Raw genomic sequence first — 12,051 nt, forward strand, 5'->3', positions numbered from 1 at the left:
AGGTTAAGCCTTAGGTTTCTAAAATTATCCCAAGGCAAGTCATCAGATATTCCATTCCCTGCCAGATCCACCTACCCAAAGAAAAGACTGACAGGACTCAAGTCCCGCCTCAGGGTTTGAAACCAAATGTCACCCCAGCAACTCAAGTGCCAAAATTTCAGTAACACAGACAGGGCACTCCCAAAAGCTCACTCTATGCGAAAAGCCCTCATTAAACTCAAGAGTTATATTTAGCAAAAATGGAACAGAAGTTATATTTAGATGAAATGACTTAAAAGAATTTTACCAAAAACAGCATGTTTAGACTGATCTGCAAAAAAAAAAAAAAGGGGGGGGTTAGGCTGGCTAGATGGCTCAGCACGTAAAGGGGCCTGCCACCAAGCCTAAAGACCTGAGTTTGATCCCCAGGACCCACATGGCAGGGGAAAACTGATTCCCACACTGACCTGACATGGTATAAGTGCCCCTTAAAAATTAATAAATAAAATGTAACAGTGTATGAATTCTTTTTAAAAAGAGAGAAAACGTTTTCCTTGGGTGTTACAATAAAATCCCCGCCCCCAACAACCTTATTCCTGTTTTGTCTGGTATGTTGTTGGCTTTTTACTCTTTAGTCTTTTTTGGACTCTGCCACCCCCTTCAAGTAAATCACACACAGAGGCTTATTCTTAGTTAGGAGTGCCCAGCCTTACCTTGGCTTATTGCTAACCAGCTTTTGTTAACTTAAATTAACCTGTCTACCTTTTGCCCCTAGGCTTTTCCTGTTCTCTTACTTCTGTAAATCTTACTCATACTACATGGACGCTGTGTAGTTGGGTGGCTGGGTGGCTGGGTGGCTGGCCCCTGAAGTCCTCCTCTCCTCACTGGTGGAACAGGAGGGGGCACCAAGGATGTAGGCAAGCCATCCTCAGGAAGCATAATAATTACTTACAAGTCAGCCCACACTTAAAGCCCAGGACAGGGATACAGAAGCGATCTTCACAGCCTGACAAAAACATGAGCTTCAGGATAGTGACTCCTAAACACTTCTCTGTAGACATTTCCCTTTCCAAGCTGTGATTAGCATTCACACTGAAGACACAAACTCTACAAGTGTGACGCTGTCCTGCAGAACCACACCCAACACTGTCCTTCACCTTAAACACGAGTTTTAGATATCCACTTTATTTCACTCACCAGTTTTTGTTTTTGTTGTGGGGACAGGCTCTTGCTAGGTAGCCTAGGCTGTCCTCAAACTTGCAGTGACCCTCCTGTCTTCATCTTTGGTGTTCTATGCTTGGCTTAATTTATACTTTCTTAGCAAAATTGTAGTCAACATCACCTATGTGGTTTTGTAAGCCTGCAAAGTCTAGAAAGAAGGTATAGTCAGGGGTGGTGGCATACATATGCCTGTGATGTCAGCAAGAAGATCACTGCAAGTTCAGGACCAGCCTAGTCTAGATAGCAATTCTAGGTCAACCAGGACTAGACAGTAAGACCTTATCTTACAATGCTTCCAAGTACTAGGAATAGTACAAACTGTGGCAGTTAGTCCCTTCTCCACAAGCCTCAGGTTCCCCAGACTCACACTTATGGTGACACATCTGTAAACCTACCACTCAAGAAGCTAACGTAAGAGGACCCAAGTTCAAGGCCAGCCTGAACTATCAAATGAGACCCTGTCTCAAACTTGGCCTTTACCCCAGGGTAAGGTGACCTCTCCACTAAAGAGTATCAGGAAGATACGGTTTCCCAGCATCCCAACCAAGCCAGAGTGGGAAGCAGAGGCGACCCGTGGAGAAAGACAGCCTGGCTACAATACTGGGTGGTTCCTGCTGTCCAAGCAGCAAAGATGTCAGTGGGTGAGGGTGTTTAGGCCTCCTGACTGCAATGCTTAAGACCCATAAATAACTGGAAAACACTGCAGCCAGTCTCCACTTGGACTTCAGGTTTGGTTATTGCCATAAAATCAGAACAGCAGGGAAATTAGATCCCCCACTTTAATACATATAGGTCTTAAAACAGCAAAGCTCTGCAGTTGCATAATGTACAGGCGAAACAAGACCTAGAAAGCAAAAGACAGACTGAATCATACATCCCAAGAGTCTTCTAACCTACCAGCTCCTGTAATATCATCCCTCGACCGTCCACTTTCACTGGAAAACAGCAGAGGTCCAATTTGTCTGGGTGACCACTTGCCTCCCATGCAAGCCATGTTAATCATACTGATATGATCATCAAGAAGAAAATAATTGCAGACATATCATCCAAATAAGTGTTCTAACCTGCTTTTTGCTTACTGGCCATGATGCTCAAGGACTGAATAAAACTAGAAGTAGACTTTCCTAATACATCAGTGAATTTCACAACTGAGCAGGAAGACATGTGAGAAACTCCAAAACACTGAGAGAACTGAACTTCTGCTGTTATACCAGGTCATCAGGGAGATAAGATACAGCCATGGGGCTGAGACGGGAGTCAAAGTCCCCATGCCAGTGGGCTGAGATAGCTCTGTGGCAAAGGCACTGACTGGTCAAGTCTGATCACCTGGGTTGGATCTCGGGAATTCACATGGCAGAAGGAGAGAATACAACTGAATACCAAAGGATTCTGACCTCTGCACAGGTATCCTGCCATAAGTTTCAAAAACTCCCATGTGTATGCACACACAAACACATAAAATAAATAAATGTGGAAGAGGAGGAGGAGGAGGAGAAGAGAAAGAAGAGGAAGAAGAAATGGTGTGCAGAGGAAATCTCCAGCCAAAAGAAAATTAGTCCTACTTGGGACATTTCTGGTGACTTTTCACTTCCTGACATCCGGCGCAGAGCTGACATATGGGCACTAGTGACTCCTGATTGGAAAACAGAAAATGGGTCTAAAGTGGCCTAATACACACACACACACACACACATATATGGGTACTTCCTGCACCTGCGAGTTGATGGGGGTGGGGCAGTCCCCCAACATCTGCACACACCTTCACCTTGAAAGAGCAAAAGCAAAGGCCTAAGTCAATATCCACCTTTCTAAAGAGCTTCTTCGGGTGCCCTGAATAGCAGCAGGCCCAAAGCTGTGGGGGTCTCCCCCATCCCAGGGCAAGGGTGTGTGTGTGTGTGGTTCCATGGCCTTCTTCACCCATCAGAGCTTCCCAACCCCAACCAATGAAGAATACACATACACTGCATCAACTATGGAGGCCATTCGGCTCCACCAAGGAGGGGCCCTAAAATGACAGCAGGAACGACCCACTGAGCGCCCACGTCCTCCCTGGCAGCCCTTGCTTGTGATCATATTTAAGATAAACTTTTACATGAGCTTAGCGAGGAGAATGAACTAGACTAGCGGACATTGGGAAGCTCTGTAGGAGACTGCGATGATGCTCAAACCGCCGCACGGCAGAAAGGTGTGCACCCAAGACTACCGTCCGACCCATCATCAACACAGGAAACCTGGGTGTGGACTAGCGGCTCCTAGGCCTTACCAGCCCCAAACTGCACCCCCTCATTCCGCGGGGGAAGAAGGGCGGGAGTTCAGAGCTAGAGAGGGGTGAAGGAATCCGCCCTCATTTGCACATTGTCTGGGGCCGGGTCAATTTGCTTAATCACCGCTCTAAATGCCAGGCACACAGCACACAATGCGCTCCCATTAACAGGTTTAAAGTGTCGCAGCGCTCGCTTTAAATGAGAAAAGCCGGCAACAAAAGGGGGAAAAAGCCAAGTAAGAATGCCTTGGGTCGCCCTCCAAACCATCTCAGAGAAGTTTAAAACCCAGAGTTCTGCAGAAAAATTAAGACCCTGGTGCGAGGATTGGGGGTGGGGCAGGAGTCGTGAATAATCCACACAAAATAAGGAGTTTGTACAGCTCACAGCAACCCAGAGAACCCAGAGGTCAGTGCATAACATCTCAAGCCAGGCTCCTCCAGGCCCTTGCCCAAGTTTCCCCCTTGCCAAGGAGAAAGTTGACCGGTCTCCAGGAAGGAAAGCGAGACCACCACCCCCGCCCCCAAAAGTAGGCACAAATCCAAGTTTTCCTTTGGAAGAAGCAAGGAATTTGGAAGGTTGGGAAAGAGGACCCACCAGGCCGAGATCTCCCAAAGGCGAGAAGTTAAAAGATCTTTACTTTCATCCAGGCACTGGCCGGTGCAGTCTCATACTAGGCCGCCACAGGGGAGTTTAACTCCGCAAACAAGTTCTGCCCAGGATCGGCGCAGGAGGCCCCATCCCCCACACCACGGCTGAGCCTGGGGGCGCAACCCGGGGGGGCCCGGCGCCCACCGGTCCCGGCGCAGCTGGATTGACACTTACGGTGCGCGCTCCACCAGGAGACAGGGGTCCATTGGAGAGGTACGGGCTGCTCAGGTCCGGAATCATCAGGAAGGGGTACCCAGGATACGCAGGTCCCTTAAAGAAAGCGCCGTCCTGGGGCCTTCTCACTGCGGACAAAAACCAAAGCGGAGTGAGGTCAGGGGTCCCCCAGACAGCACAGCGATCTGGAACTCCAGGCGGGAATCTGGAACCCGAGTGCCCCTAGAGTGAGCCCCAAAGTGACTGCTGCAGAGATGGGAGGAGAGCAGGGGCTTTGCCACTTCGGGCCATGGGGACCCGTAGCGCTGATCGCTGCCGGCTGGAGAGTGGAGACTGGAGAAGGGACTTACCTTCAGCGAAATAGTCGCGCGGCTTCTGGAAAGCGTCCCGGGCGGGCTGCGGGCGCCTCTCCGCCTGTGGAGGAGACACAAAGGCGAGGGCCTCGGGTGAGCGGGAGCGGGACCCGAGTCCCGGGTCCCCCGAGGGGCTGAACCTAGGAATCCCTTTACCTCCGAGTCCGAGCTGCTGCTCTGATTCTCCGATTCGTTGACCAGGGACGACTTGACCTCATCCAGGTCCCGCTGCGCCGAAGCGCTGTCGCTGCTTGGCTCTTGCTCTTCGCCCCCTTCGTCCTGGAAGGGGATCAGCTCGTCGTTCGCTCCGAGGTCGTCCCCTCCGCTGGTTGCCCCGGCTCCGGAGCCACCGCCTCCCCCGCCGGCGCCGCCACCGCGGCCACCACCGAGCTGGGGCATGGTGGGGCCACGGGCCGGGGCCGCTGCGCTCGGAGCCCCGCGCCCTGCCTGGCCCGGCCCGGCGCCCCTCCCTCCTGCTCGCTGGCCCGGCTCGGATCCTTTGGCCGCTGCAGCGACAAAGTTTTGACAGGGCGTGGCTCCGTGGAAGCTGGCCCAACACCGCCCAGTTGGGGCAGGAGACACTCGGCTCCCGATCGTCCCGCAGCACGGAACTTAGGGTTCCCCAACTAGCCGCCGCCGCCACCACCGCCGCCTGCTCGGCTGGGGCGTCCCAGCGCCTGGCCCGCCGGGGAGGGGCGATGGGGAAGGAGGGAGGGACCGCCCGGCGGGGCAGGGGGGCCGGAGGGAGGAGCCCCGGCTGCAAGCTGACACCCGCGCCTCGCGGAACCGGGAGAACTGCAGCGCGCGCACGCACACTCGCATTCACTCTCGCGTCCTGCTCGCCTGCACCTTCCGGGGACTGCACCTCCCCTCCTCGTGCAATCTCCCTACTCCTCAAACTTATCCAGATCCCCTCGGCTGAACCCCATGAGTACCCTGGGAGGTCCTTCTCTCGCCCTCCCGCAGAGCCCGAGAGTCGGGCTCGCACTCCAACGCATCTCCTAACTTTCTTTGCAAACAACCCCCAGAACTCCGCGCGGGTTCCTACTCAGCTCCCACCGCACTGGTAGACGGCACTGCCCCCTGCGGGAAAGCCGAGGGTTCGCAGATCCGCCGCTCACAACCACTCCGCCTGCAGTTCCTCGGTGCAGGATCCCATCAGCCCTTTTACTCAGCCGGATTCCTAAAGCAAAAGACTGGAGAATTTTATGATACCTCGAAACAAGCTGAGCGGCCTTCCGTCCTCTTTCCTGTGGTGTTCCAACGCATTCCTGGTCTCAAACTCTTTTTGATCACGTCCTAAGTGAGGTACTACATTCTTCCTCTAGAGCTGGAGAAAAACTGTGAAATCCAATACTGACTGTCTTGGATTCAAAAAGGAAGCTGCCTTGATAGCCAACAAGCATAATAAAATAATTACCAACCAGCTTTACAGGTAAAAACAGCCTTGACAGCATTTCCAAGAACCGACAAGACGGTTCAGCAGGTAAAGGCACTTGCTAGCAATCCCTGTGACCTACGTTCCATGTCCTGTCCTGTTGTTGATTTTTTTTTTTTTTTTTTACTGTTTGTCTTTTGGGAACCCGCTACCCAGCTCCCAAATCATGACAGGGAGGCTTATTCTTTCTTGTAAATACTTGACCTTAGTTTGGCTTGTTTCTTGCCTGCTTGACTTAAATTATCTTCCTGTACCTTTTGTTTCTCTGGGCTTTTTCCTTTTCTTCTGTAAATCTTTTTAAAAATTAGTTTATTTTTTACATTCCAATCCCAGTTTCCCCTCCCTCCTCTCCTCCCGCTCCCCCCACCCCTCCCCCTTCTCTCATCTGCTCCCCCGAGAGGGAAAGGCCTCCACTAGGAAGTCTACTAAGTCTGTCCCATCATCTCATTGAGGCAGGAGCACAGCACCTCTCCACCCCCACACCCCTGTGTCTAGGATGAGCAAGGTATCTCTCCATGTAGAATGGGCTCCACTAAGTCAGTTTGTGCATTAGGTGTTAGCTCTTGGACCCACTGCCAGTGGCTTCATATATTGTCCAGTCACACCATTGTCACCTATATTAAAGGAGTCTAGTTTGGTCTTATGCAGGATCCCCATTTGTCAGACCTGAGTCAATGATCTCTCACTAGCTCGGGTCAGCTGATTCTGTGGGTTTCCCCATCATGGTCTTGACTCCTTTGTTCATATTATCAATCCACCCTCACTTCGATTGTCAGGAGCTTGGCCCATTGGTTAGTTGTGGATTTCTGCATCTGCTTCCATCTGTTTCTGGAAGAGTGTTCAAGCTTCTCTGGTGTTGTGGATTATAGGCTGGTACCTTTTGCTTTATGTCTGATATCCACTTATGAGTGAGTACATACTATATTTGTCTTTCTGGTTTTGGGTTACCTCACTTAGAATTATTTTTTTTTGTAGTTCTGCCCATTTGCCTGAGAATTTTAGGATGTCATTGTTTCTTACTGCTGAGTAGCACTCCAAGGGTAAATATACCAAATTTTCTTTATCCATTTTTCAGTCGAGGAACATCTATGCTGTTTCCAAGATCTGGTTATTACAAATAATGTTGCTGTGAACATAGCTGAGCAAATGTCCTTGTGGTGTGAATGTGCCTCCTTTGGGTATATGCTCAACAGTAGTATTTCAGGGTCTTGAGATAGGTTGATCCCTAATGTTGAGAAATCACCATACTGATTTTCACAGCGAGTGTACAAGTTTACATTCCCACCAGCAATGGAGGAGTGTTCCCCTTTCTCCACATCCTCTCTAGCATAAACTGGCATTGATCTTTTTGATCTTAGCCATTCTGATCAGTGTAAGATGGTATCTCAGAGTGGTTTTGATTTGCATTTCCCTGATGACTAAGAACGTTGAGCATTTCCTTAAATGTCTTTCTGCCATTTGAGATTGTTCTGTTGAGAATTCTCTGTTTAGATTTATACCTCATTTTTTAATTGGATTATTTCGTAGTTTGATGTCTAGCTTCTTGAGTTCTTTGTATATTTTGGAGATCAGCCCTCTGTCAGATGTGAAGTTGGTGAAGATCTTTTCCAATTCTGTAGGGAGCTGTTTTGTCTCGCTGACCGTGTTCTTTGCTTTACAGAAGCTTCTCGGTTTTAGGAGGCCCCATTTATTAATTGTTGCTCTCAGAGTCTGTGCTACTGGTGTTCTATTTAGGAAGTTGTCTCCTGTGCTTATGTGTTTAAATGAATTTCCCACTTTCTCTTTTATGGGGTTCAGTGTGGATGGATTTATATTGAGGTCTTTGAATCATTTGGGCTTGAGTTTGTGCTTGGTGATAGACATGGATCTATTTGCATTCTTCTACATGTTGACAGCCAGTTATACCAGCACCAATTGTTGAATATATTTTCTTTTTTTCATTTTGTATTTTTAGCTTCTTTGTCAAACATTAGGTGTTCAAAGGTGTGTAGGTTGATATCAGGGTCTTTGATTTGATTCCATTGGTCCTCCTGTCTGTTTTTATGCCAATACCAAGCTGTTTTCATTGCTATAGCTCTATAGTAGAGCTTGAAGTCAGGAATGGTGATGCCCACAGATGATCCTTTATTGTACAGGATTGTTTTGGTTATCCTGGGTTTATTGTTTTCCCATATGAAGTTGAATATTGCTCTTTCAGGGTCTGTGAAGAATTGTGCTGGGATTTTAATGAGGATTGCTTTGAATCTGTAGATTGCTTTTAGCAAGATTGCCATTTTTACTGTTGATCCTACCTATCCAAGAACATGGGAGATCTTTCCATTTTCTGATATATTCTTTAGTTTCTTTCTTTAAAAACTTAAAATTTGTGTCATACAGGTCTTTTGCTTGTTTGGTTAGAGTTATCCCATGATATTTTATGTTATTTGTGGCTATTGTGAAGGGTGATGTTTCTCTGATTTCTTTCTCAGCCTGTTTGTCATCTTTATATAGGAAGGCTACTGATTTTTTTTTAAGTTAATCTTGTATCCTGCTACATTACTGAAGGTATTTATCAGTTGTAGGCATTCTCTGGTAGAATTTTTGGGGTCACTTATCATCATATCATATCATCAGCAAATAACGTGAGTTTGACTTCTTTTTTCCAATTTGTATCCCTTTGATCTCTTTTTGTTGCCTTATTGCTATAGCTAGAACTTCGAGTACTATGTTGAATAGATATGGAGAGAGTGAACAGCCTTGTCTTGTTCCTGATTTCAATAGGATTGCTTTGGGTTTCTCTCCATTTAGTTTGATGTTGGTTGTTGGGTTACTGTCTATTGCCTTTATTATGTTAGGTATGTTCCTTGTATCCCCATTCTCTTCAAGACCTTTATCATGAAGGGGTGTTGAATTTTGTTGAAGGCTTTTTCAGCATCTAGTGAGATAATCATGTGGCTCTTTTTTTCTTTCAGTTTGTTTATATGGTGGATTACATTGACAGATTTTCATATGTTGAACCATCCCTGCATCTCTGGGATGAATCCTACTTGGTCATGGTGGATGATTTTTCTGATGTGTTCTTGAAATTGGTTTGACAGTATTTTATTAAGTATATTTGCATCTAAGTTCATGAGGGAAATTAGTCTGTAATTCTCTTTCTTAGTTGTATCTTTGTGTGGTTTGGGTATCAAGGTAATTGTAGTCTCATGAAAAGAGTTTGGTGGCAGCTGGGCATTGGTGGTGTACGCCTTTAATCCCAGCACTCTTGAGGCAGAGGCAGGTAGATCTCTCTGAGTTCAAGACCAGTCTGGTCTACAAAAGTAAGTTCCGGGGCAGCCTCCAAAGTCACAGAGAAACCCTCTCTCAAAAAACCAAACCAACAAACAAAAAGAGTTTGGCAATGTTCCTTCTGTTTCTATTGTGTGGAATAATTTGATTGAAGAGTATTGGTATTAGATCTTCTTTGAACATCTGGTAGAATTCTGCACTGAATCCATCTGGGCCTGGGCTTTTCTGGTTGAGAGACTATTGATAACGGTTTCTATTTCCTTAGGGGCTATAGGTGTATTTAAATTGTTTATCTGTTCTTGATTGAATTATGGCACATGGTACTTATCTAGAAAATGTCCATCTCCTTAATGTTTTCCAATTTTGTGGAGTACAGGTTTTGGAAGTATGACCTGATGATTCTCTGGATTTCCTCAGTGTCTGTTGTTATGTCCTGCTTTTCATTTCTGATTTTGTTAATTTGGACATTCTCTCTCTGTCTTTTGGTTAGTCTGGATAAAGGTTTGTCTATTTTGTTGAATTTCTCAAAACCAATTGATTCTTTGCATTGTTTTCTTTGTTTCTATTTTATTGAGTTCAGCCCTCAGTTTGACTATTTCTTCCCGCATACTCCTTCTGGGTGAGTTTGCTTCTTTTTGTTCTATCGCTTTCAGTTGTTCTGTTAATTCACTAGTGTGGGATTTTCCAGCTTCTTTAAGTAGACATTTAGTGCTATGAACTTTCCTCTCAGCACTGCTTTCACTGTGTCCCATACGTTTGGGTATATTGTGAAGTCACTTTCATTAAATTTTAGGAAGTCTTTTATTTCTTTCTTTATTTCATCCTTGACCCAGTGGTGGTTCAGTTGGTCATTGTTCAATTTCCATGTGTTTGTGGCTTTCTGAAATGAATGTTGCTGTTGAATTCTAACTTTAAGCTGTGGTGATCTGATACGGTACAGGGGTTTAATCCAATTTTTTTTTTGTATCTGTTGAGGTTTGCTTTGTTACTGAGTATGTAGTCTGTTTTTGAGAAGGTTCCTTGAGGTGCTGAAAGCAAAGTATTTTCTTTTGTGTTTGGGTGGAATGTTCTATATATGTCTCTTAAGTCCAATTGAGTCATAACCTCTGTTCATTCCCTTATTTCTCTGGTAAGCTTCTGTCTGGCAGATCTGCCCAATGTTGAGAGTGGGGTGTTGAAGTCTCCCTCTGTTAGGGTGTAGAGTTTTATTTGTGATTTTTTTTAAATTTTTACCTTTTTTTCTTTTTTCTTTTTTAATTATTTATTTACTATGTATACAGTGTTCTGCCCAGGCCAGAAGAGGACACCAGGCCGCATTACGGATGGTTGTGAGCCACCATGTGGTTGCTGGGAATTGAACTCACAACCTCTGGAAGAGCAAACAGCGCTCTTAACCTCTGAGCCATCTCTCCAGCCCCCTTTATTTGTGATTCAAGCTTTAGTAATTTCTTTTTTTACAATCGTAGGAGCCCTTGTGTTTGGAGCATAGATGCTCAGAATTGAGATTTCCTCTTGATGGATTTTTTTCCTGGGATGAATATGAAATGCCCTTCTTTATTTTCTTTTGATTGATTTTAGTTTCAAGTCTATTTTGTTAGATATAAGGTAGCTACACCAACTTGTTTGTTGTGCCCATTTGATTGGAAAATTTTTTCCCAACCCTTTACTCTGAGGTAATGTCTGTCTGTGAGTTTGAGGTGTGTGTGTGTGTGTGTGTGTGTGTGTGTGTGTGTGTGTGTGTTTGGTGGCGCACGCCTTTAATCCCAGCACTCGGGAGGCAGAGGCAGGCATATCTCTGTGAGTTCGAGGCCAGCCTGGTCTACAGAGCGAGTTCCAGGACAGCCTCCAAAGCCACAGAGAAACCCTGTCTCGAAAAACCAAAAAAAAAAAAAAAAAGATTTATGTATTATGTATACAGTGTTCTACCTGCATGTATGCCTGCAGGCCAGAAGCAGGCACCAGATCTCATTATAGATGGTTGTAAGCCACCATGTGGTTGCTGGGAATTGAACTCAGGACCTCTGGAAGAACAGCCCGTGAGCTTAACCTCTGAGTCATCTCTCCAGCCCGAGGTATGTTTCTTTTTTTTTCTTCTTCTTCTTCTTCTTCTTCTTTTTTTTTTCCTTTTTTTTTTTTGGTTTTTCGAGACAGGGTTTCTCTGTGGCTTTGGAGGCTGTCCTGGAACTAGCTCTTGTAGACCAGGCTGGCCTCGAACTCACAGAAATCCACCTGCCTCTGCCTCCCAAGTGCTGGGATTAAAGGCGTGTGCCACCAACGCCCGGCCCAAGGTATGTTTCTTATATGCAGCAGAAGGGTGGATTCATAATAAATAAATCTTAAAAAAGGACACTGTGCTCAGTACAGCAGCACATATATTCTAAAATTGGAATGATTCAGAGGAGAATAACATGGCCCTTGTGCAAAGATGACATGCAAATTCATCAAGTGTTTTTAGTGGGAGCAGGGGCCATCTCTGATTCTTGCCTGCTCTTGGGACCTGTTTCCTTCTCCTGGGTTACCTCCTCCAGCCTTAATATGAGGGCGTGTGCCTAGTCTTATAATAACTGAAAGAAAAGGAGAGGAACTGAGGGAGAGGGGATGTGATGGAGAGGGACTGGAAGGAGAGGAGGGAGGGGAAACCGTGGTCAGTATGGAATACATGAGAGAAGAATTAAAAAGGAAGAAAGGAAGGAAAGAAAGAAAAATT

The 12,051-nt window shown here is 46.2% G+C and overlaps 1 protein-coding gene and 1 non-coding gene across 3 annotated transcripts in view; one reads left to right on the forward strand and one right to left on the reverse strand.

Annotated features, from left to right (window-relative positions):
- Window positions 1-5,325, reverse strand: part of Tcf7l1 (transcription factor 7 like 1) — a 156,888-nt gene extending 151,563 nt beyond the window's left edge. Inside the window, exons 1-3 of one of the 2 annotated variants that reach the window (XM_040738211.1) lie at window positions 4,796-5,325; window positions 4,637-4,700; window positions 4,287-4,414 (exon numbers count right to left, since the gene is read on the reverse strand). In XM_040738211.1, coding sequence (XP_040594145.1) covers window positions 4,287-4,414; window positions 4,637-4,700; window positions 4,796-5,038 — 435 coding nt within the window. In that variant the 5' untranslated portion in view covers window positions 5,039-5,325. The remainder of the gene's footprint in view (window positions 1-4,286; window positions 4,415-4,636; window positions 4,701-4,795) is intronic. The other variant, XM_040738212.1, reaches the window with a different exon arrangement.
- Window positions 5,326-11,695: 6,370 nt separating this feature from the next.
- Window positions 11,696-11,797, forward strand: LOC121137321. The gene has a single exon (XR_005874578.1). It is a non-coding gene; the product is annotated as a U6 spliceosomal RNA (small nuclear RNA).
- The last annotated feature ends 254 nt before the right edge of the window (window positions 11,798-12,051 follow it).

Source organism: Mesocricetus auratus, unplaced genomic scaffold (assembly GCF_017639785.1).
Source record: "Mesocricetus auratus isolate SY011 unplaced genomic scaffold, BCM_Maur_2.0 Super-Scaffold_100676, whole genome shotgun sequence".
NCBI lineage: Eukaryota > Metazoa > Chordata > Mammalia > Rodentia > Cricetidae > Mesocricetus > Mesocricetus auratus.